Source organism: Mirounga leonina, unplaced genomic scaffold, assembly GCF_011800145.1.
Source record: "Mirounga leonina isolate KUSES-001 unplaced genomic scaffold, KU_Mleo_1.0 Mir_366, whole genome shotgun sequence".
Classification (NCBI taxonomy): domain Eukaryota; kingdom Metazoa; phylum Chordata; class Mammalia; order Carnivora; family Phocidae; genus Mirounga; species Mirounga leonina.
In genome coordinates, this window is record NW_023270709.1 from 26610444 (window position 1) to 26626335 (window position 15892).

The following is a 15892-nucleotide window of genomic DNA, read 5'->3' on the forward strand; positions in this document are numbered from 1 at the left end:
CGCCCCTCCTCAGACCTCCTTCCGGTCCCTCGCGGCCCGCCTCTCGCAGCAGTTTCGCTTCTGAGTCTGAGATCTGCGACCAGCGCGGCGGGGCGTCGGGAAGCGGCGGCAAGTGTGTGGGGGTCGGCGCTGGGGGAGGGTGGTGGGCACGGGCGTGTCCCGGAGGGTTGGGATGCACGCGTGTGTGAGGGTGAGTGTGTGAGGGGGGGTCCTTGGGCGGAGCCCGCGCCGCCGGAAGCCTGCCGACCGTCGGGGCTGCTGTGGGGCCCGCGGAGTCCCCGCCGGGCCGGGCCTGGGGAGGGAGGGAGGGCGCTCTCCCCGCACGCCCGGGCCTCGGGCGCGGCGGAGCCCGGTGTGTGCCCGCCGAGAAGGCACCTGCCAGGGAAGAGAGGTCTCCAGAGGACATCCTCGGTGACTGCGAGAGACGTTATGGGATGCCGGTAGCCCATCTCGCAGCTTGAGCCGAAGCCCGGTTTTTATGTCTGGCACTGTCAACAGGGAAAATAGTGGTCACCCTCCGAACTGCTGCTCGCCCCTCCGCGCCCCTGCCCGCCAAGGCGCAGGGGTGGGGAGTGGGGGCAGGGCGAGGTTCCCCAAGCAGCTGCCGGCCGCAGTGGGTGCCTCTGGTCAGGCCTCCCTCCCTGTCACGGGTCGTCGGGTCCTTGCCGCTGGAGGCCAGGAGGCCCAGCCCGCGGGACGCCCCCTCCCAGGCGGGGCCTGCCTCCTCTGCTTCCGCAAACCCCCAGTGCTCCCGTCACCCCGAGAGCCGGCCCCTCCCTCACTCTGCGGGAGCTCTGTTCCCGGGGACAACCCTTCTTTTCCCAGCTCTTTCCAGGTCTTTCTCTCAGGTCTGAGAGGTCGACAGCAAAGACGCGTTGGTTCTTCTGGTTGCCTTATTTACTTCCGTTATCATCCCGGTTGGGGCTCCGTTGCGACTTTATTAACCTGGTGTCCTTTGTTCCCTGTGGGATGGGAGTGGGGGCCGGCAGTGGGGTTCCAGTAGAGTCAGATTTGATGATCTCGGGGGAATCCTTCAGCGGCCACCCAATTACTTCAGGGCTACCACCAGTCATGAAGAGACAGTTCTTGATGTTTATGAGAGTAGGAAAGAGTTTCACGCTCCCTCACTGAGTTCTCTCTTGCTACAACTTGGGTGAGGAAGCCTTCCTTGTTCTCTGTCGCTGTCAGTGCTTGGTCTGAGAAAACTTTCTGCAACTAGGGAGTGTTACATATGGGCGATCATGTAGCCGCCAGTGACCGCAGCTGTTAAGCAACTGAAATATGGCTGGAGGGATTGAGAAACGGAATTTTATTTAATTTTAATTAATTTAAATATAAGTGGCCACATGTGATCGTCACCACCATTTTCCACAACACAGCCTCATTTTATGTGCCATCTAAATCCCAATCCATTTCAGTGGCAGCCGGGGCAGTGCGTGGCACGGAGGCTCAGGTGAGGTGTGTTTCCATACCTTTGGATTTTCATCTCTGCCTCTAGCTCCCATATTGGAACTTGTCAGGAAAAGCCATGGCCTCAGCCAGCAAGATGAAGGAGGAAGCCAAGTGTGCCATCTGCCTGTCCCTAATGTCTGAGCCTATGAGCATCAGCTGTGGACACAGCTACTGCAAACTGTGCATCATCAGCTTCCTTGAGCAACAGGAAACGTTAAGTATGGTCCCCTGTCCCCACTGCCGGGCTCCATTTCATTTGGCCAGCCTCCGGCCCAACAAGCAGCTGGGAAGTCTCATTGACGTCATCAAGGAGATGGACCATGAGATGTCGTGTAAGGAACACGGAGAGCACCTCCACCTATTCTGCGAAGACGAGAGCCAGCTCATCTGCTGGCGCTGTGAGCGGTCACCGCAGCACAAAGGGCACCACACGGTTCTCATCGAGGACGTATGCCAAGACTACAAGGTGAGCGTATGTGTTGGAGGGCTTTGGCGAGTAGCACTCGCATGCTGCTCCTTGGGGACTGAGGTTATTTAGCCTACAACCTGAGAAAAGGATCCTGAAATCCTTGTCTGTCATCATGTCACCCTTCATGTCATGTCTTTCATGATACGAGAAATAGTTTCTTATGGGTCCTCATTGAGTCAAGTCCCGACTGTCCATCCTGACCTTCAACAGGATGGTCACACTCTTGTTCCTCTCCATTCTTGCTATGATGAACATCTCCCTGCTCCAGAATGCAATGTGCTCAAACCCAGACCTGCATGTTTTATTGCTTCGCACCATGTATATAATTTTAGAAACCACAATGTGCAAGACCATATGATACACTCTGAAAACACAGGAGACAAAGATATACCACCTTTTAGGTATCCTATAGTCTAGTGGGGAAGATAAATCAGCAAAAAGACTGCCTGGAATCAACTGGTTAGGGTGGTGAGGAGGGACACCAAGGGGTGGGGAGTGGTATCTGAGGAGTCTTCTCAGAAGTGACTCCTGAAGAACATGTAACAGTTAACCATAGATATAGGCATGGAGAAAAGAGGGGGCATTCCAGATAGAGGAGACCAAAAGTGCAAGGGATAGCCAGGGTGGGGGATGCAGGGAAAGGCAGTGGCGATGGCCTGGGAAAGGAGGTTGGCCCGGAACTGTGGTATCAACTCAGAGTCGAAATCCTAGCCCAGAGTAGTACTGGCCACTGGGGGGTTTTTATTTGCACATCGAAGGATCAGGTTGACATTGAAAAGGACATTCTGGCCTTGAAAGTAAAAGGAGTATCTAGGAGTAAAATTCAGCTTATTCCTATAAGAAGGGGGAAAGGGGCAGTTTCACGCAAGATTCAGGAAGGGGAGCTAAAGGATTTGAAAATGATTGTTCATGGAGGATGAACTGGAGGGAGAGGTTTGGGGCAAGTCCTGTTTCTCACTCAGAAGTAGTAAAGGAAGGCTGGCCTTTGCTGTAGGGAATGAAGAAAGGGCACAGTCCTGCCACCTTACTCTCTCACCTGCCTAGATTTGAGAAAAATGTCCCCAGTGCGGGGCTCCTTATTCCCGCCCCCGTGAGGTGGAGGTGGGCTTGTAGTAAGGTTCTGAGTCCCCTGGATAGGAACGGCAATACAGTCTTTGACTGACAAGTTTCATAGAGCCCTTTCTTGAGAGTACTCAAGAATTAATGAGTATACTTATTGGATTTACGGAAGACGGGAGCTGATCCTTTGGTCACAACTAGCAGTTTAGGTCAGCTTAAAATTGCTTTCCATGGAAACGTGAGAAACTCTTTCAAAAAATAACCCAAAAGCTTGACATAGATACAGAATCATTTTAAATTGGCTTCACGAATTACCACTCTTCAAAAGTACCAGAGCTCCCCTCGTCCATTAACTGTTTCTAGTAACTTTCGCTGACATCCTGGTCTTTCCTTCCCGACTCACCATAACACATTCAAAGTTCCATGTGCATCACTATGGCATTGGTTATGTTTGGTTCAACACATTATTTTATAAAATCTTCTTTTAGATGATGATTAGCTTGTTCTGTGTGAAGTGTTTCCCTGGCAAGACTGTAGTGGTGGATATAACCCAGGCCCTGGGGTAGTGGACGATGTTGGAATCACAGCTCGGTTCAGCCACTCAGAACCATCTATTAGTGGGAACCAGTTATTGCACCTTGGGCAAGTTATTTAACCCCTTCCTAAGCCGCAGTTTCTGCTGCACAGAAATGATGTTACAAATCCTACCGATTGGGGCGCCTGGGTGGCTCAGTCGTTAAGCGTCTGCCTTCGGCTCAGGTCATGATCCCAGGGTCCTGGGATCGAGCCCCGCATCGGGCTCCCTGCTCGGCGGGAAGCCTGCTTCTCCCTCTCCCACTCCCCGTGCTTGTGTTCCCTCTCTTGCTGTGTCTCTCTCTGTCAAATAAATAAAATCTTTAAAAAAAAAACCCAAAAAACAAAACAAAACAAAAATCCTACCAATTGCTCAGTGCTGCCAAGGGAATCAAATATGTGATTGCACATCCAGCCCTCAGTGTGCTTCCTAAACTACCAGAAATGACTCAGTGTATATTCAGTGTTATTCTAATAGTCTTGGAGGGCTGGGGTTCCCCTTACATGCCTAATGAAGAGTTACTAATTGAATAGACTTTATTCACCCAATTTTTCCTTCAGGAAAAGCTTCAGAACGCTGTGACAAATTTGAGGCAACTAGAAGAGGAATGTATGAAACTGAAGGTGTTCACAACAAAGCAAATAAGCGAGTGGAATGTAAGAATTTGTGTTTATTGATCTCAAGCTCTTTTCCATCCTAGAATGTAGGCATAGAGGATGGTTGGCAAAACACAATGATAATTTATTTTTACTAAACCAGACCAAATGAAACCAGATGAAACCCCCAAAAGAAACTGTTGTTTGTTTTTATGCCCCTAGTTGTCTACATCTGTGAGAATTTATCTCCAATCCCTTCAACTTTTCAGTAGTAATCGGCTAGGATTCCTGATGCCTCAGGAGAAGCAGAATTGGTACGTCTATTTAAGTTAGAGCCATCCTTGACTAGGTTTCAAATTTTAAACCCCTCAAAGTACCTTCCTGGTTTGAAGGCCTCAACTTTATTACTTTGGCATGCTTACCACAGTGCAGGCTGTGGTTCAGAAATCAATCTTTGTGAACATTAAGGAAACAGAATCACTCCAGGTTGAGATTCATATTGCTCAAGCCCATGAGGCTGGTAAAAGAAGTCTCTTTGATTTATAAGGAGGGTCTTAAGTGCTGCAAGAACCTATACATATAAACTGCAGACTAAGAGTCTCTAAGATGATCTGCATTGGCTGACTAGCTCCCCATGATCAGAGATGCATCCCCTTTTGGAAATATTTATGTAATCCATCAACTTGTAGCCAAATCCCTCAGGCTGGTGGGCCATTTTGCCTTTCTCAGGGGTCTCTTCCATCCTCTGCCCTGATCCTTTGTTTGTGGATGTTAAACTCTCCAAGGACGCTCTTACTTCCCTTATTTCTGGGATCTTGGGCCATGCGGAGGATCTTGATTATAACTGATATATACAGAAACCCCATCCATGACCCTTCTAGCACATCCTCTCAGTCATCAAAACCCTGTCTGAATTGGGGAAGCACTAGTGGAAATTGCAATTCTGTCTCTCCCAAAATGAAAGCCGGTCCCCAAAAGATGTAGCACTTGGCTTCTGTCAGTCTTACACATAAAGATGATTACTGGGACCCTGGGTTGGTGGTGAATATTTCTCAGTTAACTATGATAAAATCCTGCCACCCAGACCCGCCCCTGCTGAGACCATGGACTTCCCCCTACTAACCTGGTTGTCTTAGAGTCCAGGCTCAGTGATGTTTATTACAAGCTTTTGCTTCAAGAAATTTCCTCAGGCTCAGAAATACCTCCTTATGACCCAATAAAAACTCAGTTTTTTTTCTCTGTAACTGGTAAAGTGTTTGACCTCAGGCTTAGTTCCACAATTAAATTATCTGGCACCTCCTTCCCCCTGCATCTTGGCTGAAGAAGAAGGAAAAAAATCAGGTGACTGTAGAGAATCATGACAACTGTCCTCTCCCACATCTGAGTGCCCACCTCCTAGGCATGACTCTGCGGCAGGGAATTTATGACTTTCTTCCAGCTCTGATGACTCAGTAGCTGAGAAAACGTTCTTCTGTGTATGTTAAAATACACATAACATAAAATTTACCATTTTAGTCATTTGTAAATGTACAGTTCATTGGCATTAAGTACTTTCTCATTGCTGTACAACTATCACCACACATCTATTAGTGGGAACTAATAGTGGAAACTAATCTCCAGAACTTTTTCGTCATCCCAAACTGAACTCTGTGCCCATTAAACACTAACTCCCCATTCCTTTCTCCTCTCAACTTCTGGTAACCACTATTCTACTTTCTGTCTCTATGAATTTGACTAGCACAGATACCCCATATAAGTGGAATCATATAATATTTGTCCTTCTGTTTCTGGCTTATTTCACTTAGCATAATGTCTCCAAGATTTATCCACATCATAGCATACGTCAGAATTTCATTCCTTTTTAAGTCTTAATAGTATTCCTTTATCTATATACGACATTTTATCAATTCATTCATCGATGGACATTTGGCTTGTTTCTACCTTCTGAGCATACTTTCTTGACTCTAGGAGAAGATAGAGATTCAGAAACAAAAAATCCAGTCTGACTTTAAGGATCTTCAGAGATTCCTACGAGAAGAGGAGAAGTCTCATCTGTGGAGACTGGAGAAAGAGAAAGAACAGACTCTAAAGAGACTGAGAGATAACGAGGCCACTCTGGAACAGAAGAGCCAAGAACTCAAGAGTCACATCCTGGAACTAGAGGAGAAATGTCAGGGCTCAGCCCAGAAGGTGCTGCAGGTGGGGCTGTGCCCTCGGGGGGAAGGAACTCTTGAGCTATTAAGGGAAGAAGGGTGAGGGAACATGGGCAGATTGGCGAGGCCTGCCTGCCTCACTCAAAAGTGGCACATTGGTATGGGGAATTTAAAAAAATGTTTCTTTTAGATATACCTCAGTATGGGGTGGCCTTTACTAGTCTATAGCGAATCACAAAAATCTGTTCATGTGAATCGGAAAAATGTAGCCCTTCTGGTGGATATGGTGGGGTCCTTGGCTAAATGGAATCACGGGGTAACTTTTGCTACCACCTGCCTCTTTCTGTGTGCACAGAACCCCGTGAAACTGCCTCCTGAAATCCTCCACCAGGTGACTGGTGGGTAACAAAGTAGGGCAGCCAACATGAGTGACAGTCTCTTCCCTAATTTGCTTGTAGAGCCCTCCACAGCTCTTATGGGGCCTTCTTTCAGCTATATGAAAGGTCCAGCCCATTAAGATAAAGTATGCCTGGAGCTATTAATTCTAGTTCCCGCTAATAGGACTCGAGGTTACACTGTAAGTCTGAGACTAGCATGACTGCAGCACCACCATATGATATGCCTGCCACCACTATCTTAGTGGGCCATTCTCAGGGGCTGTGCATGGACTCACCACTCAGGACCCTTAGTGATAGGTCGTCTTTCATACGGGCTCACTCGGAAAGGGATTAGGTCACTGACAGCAAGTCTTGGCAGAGGAAGCATAGGCAAAGCTCCTAGGCCTCTTCCCTAAGCATCCCACAGGCTGTGATTGCAGACACCACAGCTTGCCACAGATCTCAGCAGGAAAGACGACAGACTCAGAGGTTGATAAACATCCTGCCATGCTGACTACCCCAGGGCGTTGCGATGGGAATCATTCTGTCTGAGTATCCATCAATATCTAAGGCTAGGGTCACTCTCTTAACTTCTTTGGAAGGAGCATTTATAGAGAACAGCCCCATGTGCCTCCACTTACTTTTTGTCTTTGTTTCTCTGTAGGATGTGAAAGACACTTTGCACAGGTAAGTCCTATATGAATGCGCGAGGGAAGGGGTACGGGTATATAAAGTTGAACGGAATGTATCACTGAAGAAGTCCTTGGCCTCTGCTTATTCTAGGAGTTGGGCTATGACGTTGGAAAGACCAGAGGCCCACTCTTTGGAGCTTGATACTGTGTACAGTGTTTCTGAGCTTTATTTTGATGTGAAGAAAATGTTAAGGAACTATCAAGGTATGTGAAGAATCCCTAAATGCTATGGATGGAAGGGGCCTTAAGTTGTAACCATGTTCACCACCTGTCCCCAGCCGGGCTCACAGCAGGAGAGGTCATTTAGTGATTTTCAGTGGAGCTGTCTTGCCCTCCCTTGTTAGCATGCTCTAGTGCTTAGACAAGGACATAGCATACTGGTTATCTGTGCAGATCCTTCACATTCCTGATCCCCCATATATTGGCTGTGTCACCCCAGGCAAATAACTTCCTCAGTTTCCACAGCTGAAAAATAAAGATATGAACAATTCCCACTTCACTGGGTTGTCATGAAAATTAAGTGTGTCAACATGTGTAAAGTGCTTAGTGCAGTGTCTGGGACACAGTGTTTGTGGTTAATATTTTAATCAACTCTCAGAGCAATATAAGAAAGATCAGTGAGTATTATGGACTTTGATTCAAATGGTTTCAGGACCTTGACCCAGACAACACAGATGGTAAATATTAGAACCATAATGAAAAATGAATTTTACCAATTCCAAAGCCTGAACTTCCTGCTTCATTGATTCTCTTAATCAGTGCTTTCTATATTTCTGCAATGTTATTTATAATTACAAAATTTAAAAAGCTCTGAAGACTGAAAGTTTTTTAAAACTTGTTTGGCTACAAAATCAGACCTAACCTAATATGATTTGGTGACTGTATTATCTCTTCCAGTAAACAAATTTAGCAGCTTAAAATTGTACACACATATTATCTCATAAGTTTTGTGGGTCAGAAATCTGGGCACAGCTTAGTTGGTCCTTTGCTTAGGGTCTCCCAAAGCTGCATATTAAGGTGTTGGGCAGGCTGGGTTCCTGGAGACTAGACTAGGGAAGAATTCTCTTCTAAGCTTACTCAGGTTGTTGGCAGAATTCATTGCTTTATGATTACAGGGCATAGGGCCCTGGCTTTTTGTGAGCTGTTGGCTGGAGGCTGCCCTCAGCTTCTAGAAGGCACCCCTCAAACTCTTGCACATGGGCTTCTCAACATGGCCAATTACTTCTTCAAAGTGAGCCCAGGATAGTGTCTCTAGAGCATGTCTTTTAGAAAGACGGAGTCCCATATAATAAAATATAATATTAGGAGTCACATCTCATCACTTTTGCCATATTCTGTTGGTCAGAGGTAATTCACAGGTCCTGCCCACACTCAATTGGAAGGGATTGCATAAGAGCATGAACACCAGAAGGCTGGGACTATGGAAGACCAAACTGAATCTAACAATACATTAAAAAAAATCATTTGCCATGATCAAGTGGGATTTATTCCTGGGATGCGAGGGTGGTTCAATATTGGCAAATCAACAATGTGATACATCAACAACAAGAGAAAGGATAAAAACCATATGGTCATTTCAATAGATGCAGAAAAACATTTGACAAATTATAACATCAATTCATGATAAAAACCCTCAACAAAGTAGGTTTAGAGGGAACATATCTCAACATAATAAAGGCCATATATGAAAAACCCACCACTAACGTACTACTCAATGGTGAAAAACAGAACTTTACCCCTAAGCTCAGGAACAAGACAAGGATGTCCACTCTCACCACTGTTATTCAACATAGTACCGGAAGTCCTCGCCACAGCAATCAAACAAGAGAAATAAATAAAAGGCATACAAATTGATAAGGAAGAAGTAAGACTTCCACTATTTGTAGATGACATGATACCTTATATGGAAAACCCCAAAGACACCAGCAAAAAACTACTAGAACTACTAGAACTATATTTAGTAAAGGTGCAGATTACAAAATCAATATACAGAAATCTGTTGCATTTCTCTACACTAATAATGAAGCAGCAGAAAGAGAAATTAAGGAAACAATCCCATTTACAATTGTACCAAAAATAATAAAATACCTAGGAATAAACTTAACCAAGGAGGTGAAAAACCTGTACTCTGAAAACTATAAAACACCGATGAAGGAAATTGAAGACAATACTAACAAATGGAAAGATATTCCAGGCTCCTGGATTGGAAGACCAAATATTGTTAAAATGTCTACACTACCCAAAACAATCTACAGATTTAATGCAATCCTTAATCAAAATACCAACTGCATTTTTCACAGAAGTAGAACAACAACAACAAAAAATTCTGAATCCAAAACCCATTTGGCCCCACGGGGTTCAGATAAGGATTATGAACCTGTATTTGTCTTCCCCTCAAGTTAACAACAACAAACAACAATAAGAACAATTACAAAACAAAGCAACTCTGTATCTGATCCTATAAAGATTCAGGAAAGGCAAAAATAGGACTCTGTGCAAATCACATCCAGATTTAACCGAGCAGATTTGTCTACTCTTGGCTTTTACAGAAGGATTACAACATTGTGCAAGTCAATCTCTTTCTAAAATGGGCTCATCTTTTAACTAGATCATTTATCATATTTATCATATTATTAAAACTTTTCGTCTTTCAAAAGTAATACAAATAAATTATAATCAGTCAAACAATATAGATAGATATGAAGAAAAATTCAAGGTTTCTCCCGCCTCTCTCCAATCCTACTTCTCCAGGTAACAGTATCTATGTCTTTCTCTGTTTGTTTGTTTTTTTTTTTACAAACATTTAATATATAGAATGTCACTCATTGCTTTTTAAAGCTAATATTCCCTGAGTACATCATAATTATACGTAATCATATCCCTACCATTGGAGCTTCAGGCTGCTTCCAGCACTTGGGTATCAAACACTGCTGTAAATAACTGTCTGGGCCGTGCAAACTTCCATCCTTGTGTTTTCATACTGGGCTTGTTGTTAATCTTAATGCATATTACGTGTGGCAACATACAGTCTCACCAGCACCAAGAAAAGCAACTTACATATACCTTTTCATGACAGATGAGAAAAGCTGCACATGTGTTACCTGTTTCATACCACAGTCCTCTCTGTAGGAAGCATTTTTCACTTTATAGATGAGGAAACTAAGACACAGTGAGGCACCAATAAGTGGTAACTCTGTATCTCTCAGAACACACTCTCTTAATCACTCTGCAATGTGGCAAAAAAATGAATATGTTGTGGTTTTGAATCCATTGTTTTGTGGAGCGGGCATTGAAGTTTATGTATAGTTGGTTTTGTTTGTTGATGGTGCACACCATGCTACCGTGAATACTTTTCCATGTGTCCTTGTGTTCTGTGGATGGTTTCCTCTGAGGCTATACCTTGAATTGAAAATGCTGCTGTGTAGGGATGCACATCTTAATTTGACCAAATACTGCAGATCTTGAAATTGTATCGGTTTATATCCTGCCGACAACATAAGAGCTCCCACCATTCCGCATCTCCCTGAGTCTTTGCTTATAATTTATAATTTTTGACAATCTGATGGATCTGAAATGGTACCTAATTGTGGACTTAATTTGTGCTCTTTGATTTCACTAGCAAGGTTGAGCTTCTTGTAAGTCCATTAGCCTTTTAGTCTTCTGTGATTTATCCATGATTTGCTCTGATTTAAGCATTTTTCTATTGGGTTCTTTCTCTTATTGACTCATGGGAGCTTATTATAGCTAATATCTCTGGTAATGTATGGCATTTTACATTTTCATTCTATCTGTTGATATATAGGGTTTCAAGACACATTTTCCTTCAAAGTCTATGACTTGTTTCCAAGGAGCTCCGTCATCATCAATAGGCATTGAATTTATCAATGAGTTAGTTGTATTAATTGATAGGATCATGCAGTTTCTCTCCTCTAATCTGTTAATGTGGTGATTATGATAATTTTCTAATGTTAAACCATAGTTGCGGTCTCAGAAAAAGCTAAATTTTGATATATATACAGTATATATAACATAGGTTTGATAGCCAAATATTAATTTGTCATGAAGATCATTATTATGCTGTACTTAGGTTGCTAGATAAAGGTTAGTTGCATAGAGCAGTTAAACAAATAATCCATTGAGCAAACAGGAATGCTGACATTTGAAAGTAAAGAAGGTTTAGCTGATACCTATATTCTGATAGCATGATGACTATGATAGAGTGATGATGGAGACAGTTGCTAGGTATGTCAGGAGAGGCTGCTTACCCATCAGACCTCCTCACATAAAAGTGAGTCATATGTTTTCCTGGTAAGTGTGCCTCTGCAAACACCTTTCTTCCCCATTACTATAACTAATACTCTGTCAGCTCTGTTGATGACAACATTGTATGTTGGCTCCTCACCTTTACTCCTGGACTCTTTGTCTAGTTGGTAATAAAAACATCCCAGTCTTTTCATACAATTATACACACAAACAGAATATTATATATCTAATAATATATATTAAAACATTTGATATATAATATAGAGAGATTATTTTTGTATTATGTTATGTTAGTCACCATACTGTACATCATTAGTTTTTGATGTAGTATTCCATGATTCATTACATGAGTTTTACTAAGAACTATTTTTCTAGAAAGTTATTCATGTTGTTGATATTTTCAACTTTATTAGCAACATAAAGTTTATCATAAATTCTCTTAATTTTTAATTTCTATATGCATTCCAATTTTGACTTCTTTTTTTTTCTCCGTTGATAAATCTTTTTAGAGATATGTCTCTTTTCATGAAAGCTACTGTTGGCTTTTCCCTCTCCATTGCATTCTTACTTTCTTTCATTTCATTGGTTTAGTATTTAAACTTTAGTTTCCTTTTTAAAAAAAAAATTCTCTTCGGGTTTCTCTGTTCTTTTTTTTTTTTAAGATTATTTATTTATTTATTTAGAGAGCACATGATCAAGGGGAGGGGCAGAGGGAGAGGGAGAGAGAGCATCTCAAGCAGACTCCCCACTGAGCTCAGAGACCCATGTGGAGCTCTGTCTCATGACCCTGAGATCATGACCTGAACCTAAACCGAGAGTTGGATGCTCAACTAACTGAGCCACCCAAGAGCTCCAAATCTCTGTTCTTTTTCTATTTTAAGCTGGATAGTTAGCTTCTTAATTTCCAGCTTTTTTCTCTTTCTAAAATAAGCACTTAAAGGCTATAAATTTTCCCAAAAATTCCACCTTAGCTTTGTTGTATAATTTTTTATATGTAGCATTTATTATTGCTCAAGTCTGTATGTCATCATATTATGATTTAGAAACACTTACATTTCCTAATATTGAGAAGATTTTTTATTGATCTTTTTAATTGGTTTCTAACCTAATTGTATCGAGGTGAGAGAACATGGTCTATGCAATATAGGTTCATTGCAATTTGTTCAGACTTGCTTTCTGACTAGTCTACTCAATTAGTACATATTCCATCTATACTGGAAAAAAGTGTGTATTCTCTGTTTATTAGTTGCTGAACTTTACATATAGTTACTAGATGGGGCTTGTTGGGTTGTTCAGATCTTCCGTATCTCCCTTTTTTGCCTGCTTGATCTATCAATTATGGGAAAAAAGCGTGTTAAAATATCTCATGATGATTGTAGAGTTGTCATTTTCTTCTTGTAATTCTGTAATTTTTACTTTGTATATTTTGAGACTATAGTATCAGTGCATGCTTGTTTGGAATTAGGATCTCTTCCTAGTGAATTATATATTTTTCCTTATTAGGTAACCCTTTTCGTCCTTGGTAATACTTTGCCTTAATATCATTTGATATGAGTATATAACTGTAACAGCTATATATTATCCATCCTTTAACTCTAAACCTTTCTATGTCTTTTTGTTGTATGTGTCACTTATAAGCAATATGAGGTAGAATTTTTAAAATCCAGTTTGATATCTTCTCCTTCAAGTGGTATTGCCAACCTGTAAGCATTTTAATTTCTTAACTTGGGTTTTCCTGAATCATTAAGATAATAAAAATTGAACTTCAAACTTTTTTGAGTCAGGCTCATGATAAGAACCGATTGGACAGCATTTAATAAAGGGATTATCTACAAAGATAAGGATTGGGGTCATTGCATAAGGAATAGTGAAGCAGCCAGGGCTGGGAATAGGTAGGGAGCCATCACCTCCCTGGGGCCTCAGTAGTAGGTGGAGGAATTGTAGGAGAGTATGACCAGAGGCAGGGGAAGGCAGACTCTCCAAGTGATAGGCAATGGGGAGGGACTTGGAGTACTAAATACTCTGAACTCTGCTTCTTTTTGCCCTATGGTCTCCTCTAGTACTTCCCATTGGCTTTGGAGAGGATAGTAACCATGTCAACTCTGGTTAGTTCTGGTCCTTGGCTCCTGTGAGTGACTAAGATGATATTATTATTACTACCACTTACTGGGCACTTACCATATTCCCGGAATTTTACTGAGTACTGAGCATACATTAACTCATTCAATGCTCCCACTATTCTTTGTGACAGATATGATAATTTCTACTTCATATGTAACAAAACTGAGTCTTGGAGAATGACTTGCCTAAGCTCTCACAGCTAGTAAGAGACGATGCTTGGGTTTGAGCACAGGCTGGTTTTATTTAAATTAAACTGTGCTCTTGGCAACAAAAAATGTGTCTTATCTATTTACTTACTTCTTTTTCAGTCAATGTGACTCTGGATCCAGATACAGCTCATCGTGAGCTAATTCTGTCTGAGGATCGGAGACAAGTGACTCGTGGATGCCTCCAGGAGAATCTGGACAACTCTTCTAAGAGATTTAGGATCTTACCCTGTATTCTGGGCTGTGAAGGCTTCACTTCAGGGAAACATTACTTTGAAGTGGATGTGGGAGAAGGAACTGGGTGGGACTTAGGAGTCTGTCTGGACAGTGTTCAGAGGGACGTTGGTCTGATACAGGAGCCTCAGTCTGGATTCTGGGTCATTAGACTATGCAAAAATAAAGGCTACTTAGCACTTACCTCTCCCATAACTTCCCTTTATCTGAGGGAGAAGCCCCTGGTTGTGGGGATTTTTCTGGACTGTGATGTCGGAGTTGTATCCTTTTACAACATGACCACTGGATCCCACATCTTTACCTTCCCAAAGGCCTCCTTCTCTGATACTGTCCGGCCCTATTTCCGGGTTTATCAACATTCTCCTTTGTTCTTGCCTCCCCCAGACAAGTAAGGAAAGAAGTAAAATCTCCTTCTTGGTTTAACTAGCATAGAAAATATAATGTCAGCCCTGTGAGGGCAGAAATTTGGTCTGTTTTCTTCACTTCTTGTACTCAGAACAGTCCTGGGCTTTTAGTGGCTACTTAATACTTCTGCTTTGAATGAATGGATAGAACAACGGCAGAAATACCACAGATGGTCAGCCTGAGCTGGGGAAAGCCAGATAATAGCAATGATCATGCATTGTCTTCCAAATTCCCCCCCCCCCCCAGTGGATTCAGAGCTTTGATTTCCAAGAGTCTTTGGGTGACCTGCAGGGTGACCCAGAGGTCAGGAGGTCTGAGTTCTCCCAGTTTGTTTGATGCCATAGGAACTCATGGGTGGGGGGTGAGGCAAAGCTGCAATGGTCTCTGCCAACTGCAAGAAAGAGCATGAGAACCAACATAGTGACTCTTCTAACCACTGACATTTGATTATTCATCTGAGCCATAGCCCTGGATGATGCAGTGAGTGCAGATGCCTTCCAGACCTAGTGAGCTCTGCCTGGGCAATAACACGTAAAGTATGAAAGAAGAGTTAAAATTGGCTTACAGTGATATGTTTCAAATGGGAAGGAGATTCGGAATAAAAACAAATTTTCTTGGGGGACTCAGTACTGGAAAAGAAGTTGATATGTTCCAGACTGTGCTAAGCCAGCTATCTTGAAATAGCTAAAGATCTCAGCAAATAGTTACCACTGGCATGATTGTTGGCAGACTTTGTTATGATTCTTCTATGATCAAAGAGACCTTAGCTATACCTGGGTCTATTTTGAAGAGAACATTCCATGGCAAACCTAAATTATCATGGCTGAGTTGACTAATGGCAAGATCATAGTGAAGTCAGCTAAGCCACAAACAATGTAAGTGATGCGGGTGTGATGCCTGGGGCTTTGGAAGCTGTCTGAGATCCTAGGGATGGTAGAGGTGTGGCTAAAGGGAGCTGGCAAATTTGGGGAGGTGCCGTACCAGCCCTGGTCTCTGGATTTCCTGGACTGTCTACATGGGAGAGACATGAACTTGCTTCAGCCACTATCATTTTGGGTTTTCTAGTCAATGGAACTTAATCTAATCTACCAGGGCACAGTGAGTTGCTGTTGCTTTAAAAAAAAAAGAAGTAGCCATAAAATCATCTACTCCTTACATGTTTTGTTTCCATGTATTTAATTGGAATTCTGTAACTTTCTGAATTTCATTTGTATGTATGAGTTTGTTTAGATTTTCATTCCCCCTCTTGAGTCAGTCAGGTCATTCAATTTCTTTTAAAAAGCAGTTTATT

The 15892-nt window shown here is 42.6% G+C and overlaps 2 protein-coding genes across 2 annotated transcripts in view; both read left to right on the top strand.

Moving 5' to 3' along the window:
* Positions 1 to 15717, top strand: TRIM38 (tripartite motif containing 38). Its single transcript, XM_034985802.1, has 7 exons — positions 1 to 112; positions 1499 to 1918; positions 4115 to 4210; positions 6119 to 6349; positions 7345 to 7367; positions 7464 to 7576; positions 14065 to 15717. Exons 2-7 carry the CDS (start codon positions 1529 to 1531, stop codon positions 14586 to 14588), a joined length of 1377 nt encoding a protein of 458 aa, XP_034841693.1. The 5' UTR covers positions 1 to 112; positions 1499 to 1528; the 3' UTR covers positions 14589 to 15717.
* Positions 15421 to 15892, top strand: part of LOC118027230 (translation initiation factor IF-2-like) — a 26100-nt gene continuing 25628 nt past the window's right edge. Inside the window, exon 1 of the mRNA XM_035030448.1 lies at positions 15421 to 15476. Coding sequence (XP_034886339.1) covers positions 15421 to 15476 — 56 coding nt within the window. The remainder of the gene's footprint in view (positions 15477 to 15892) is intronic.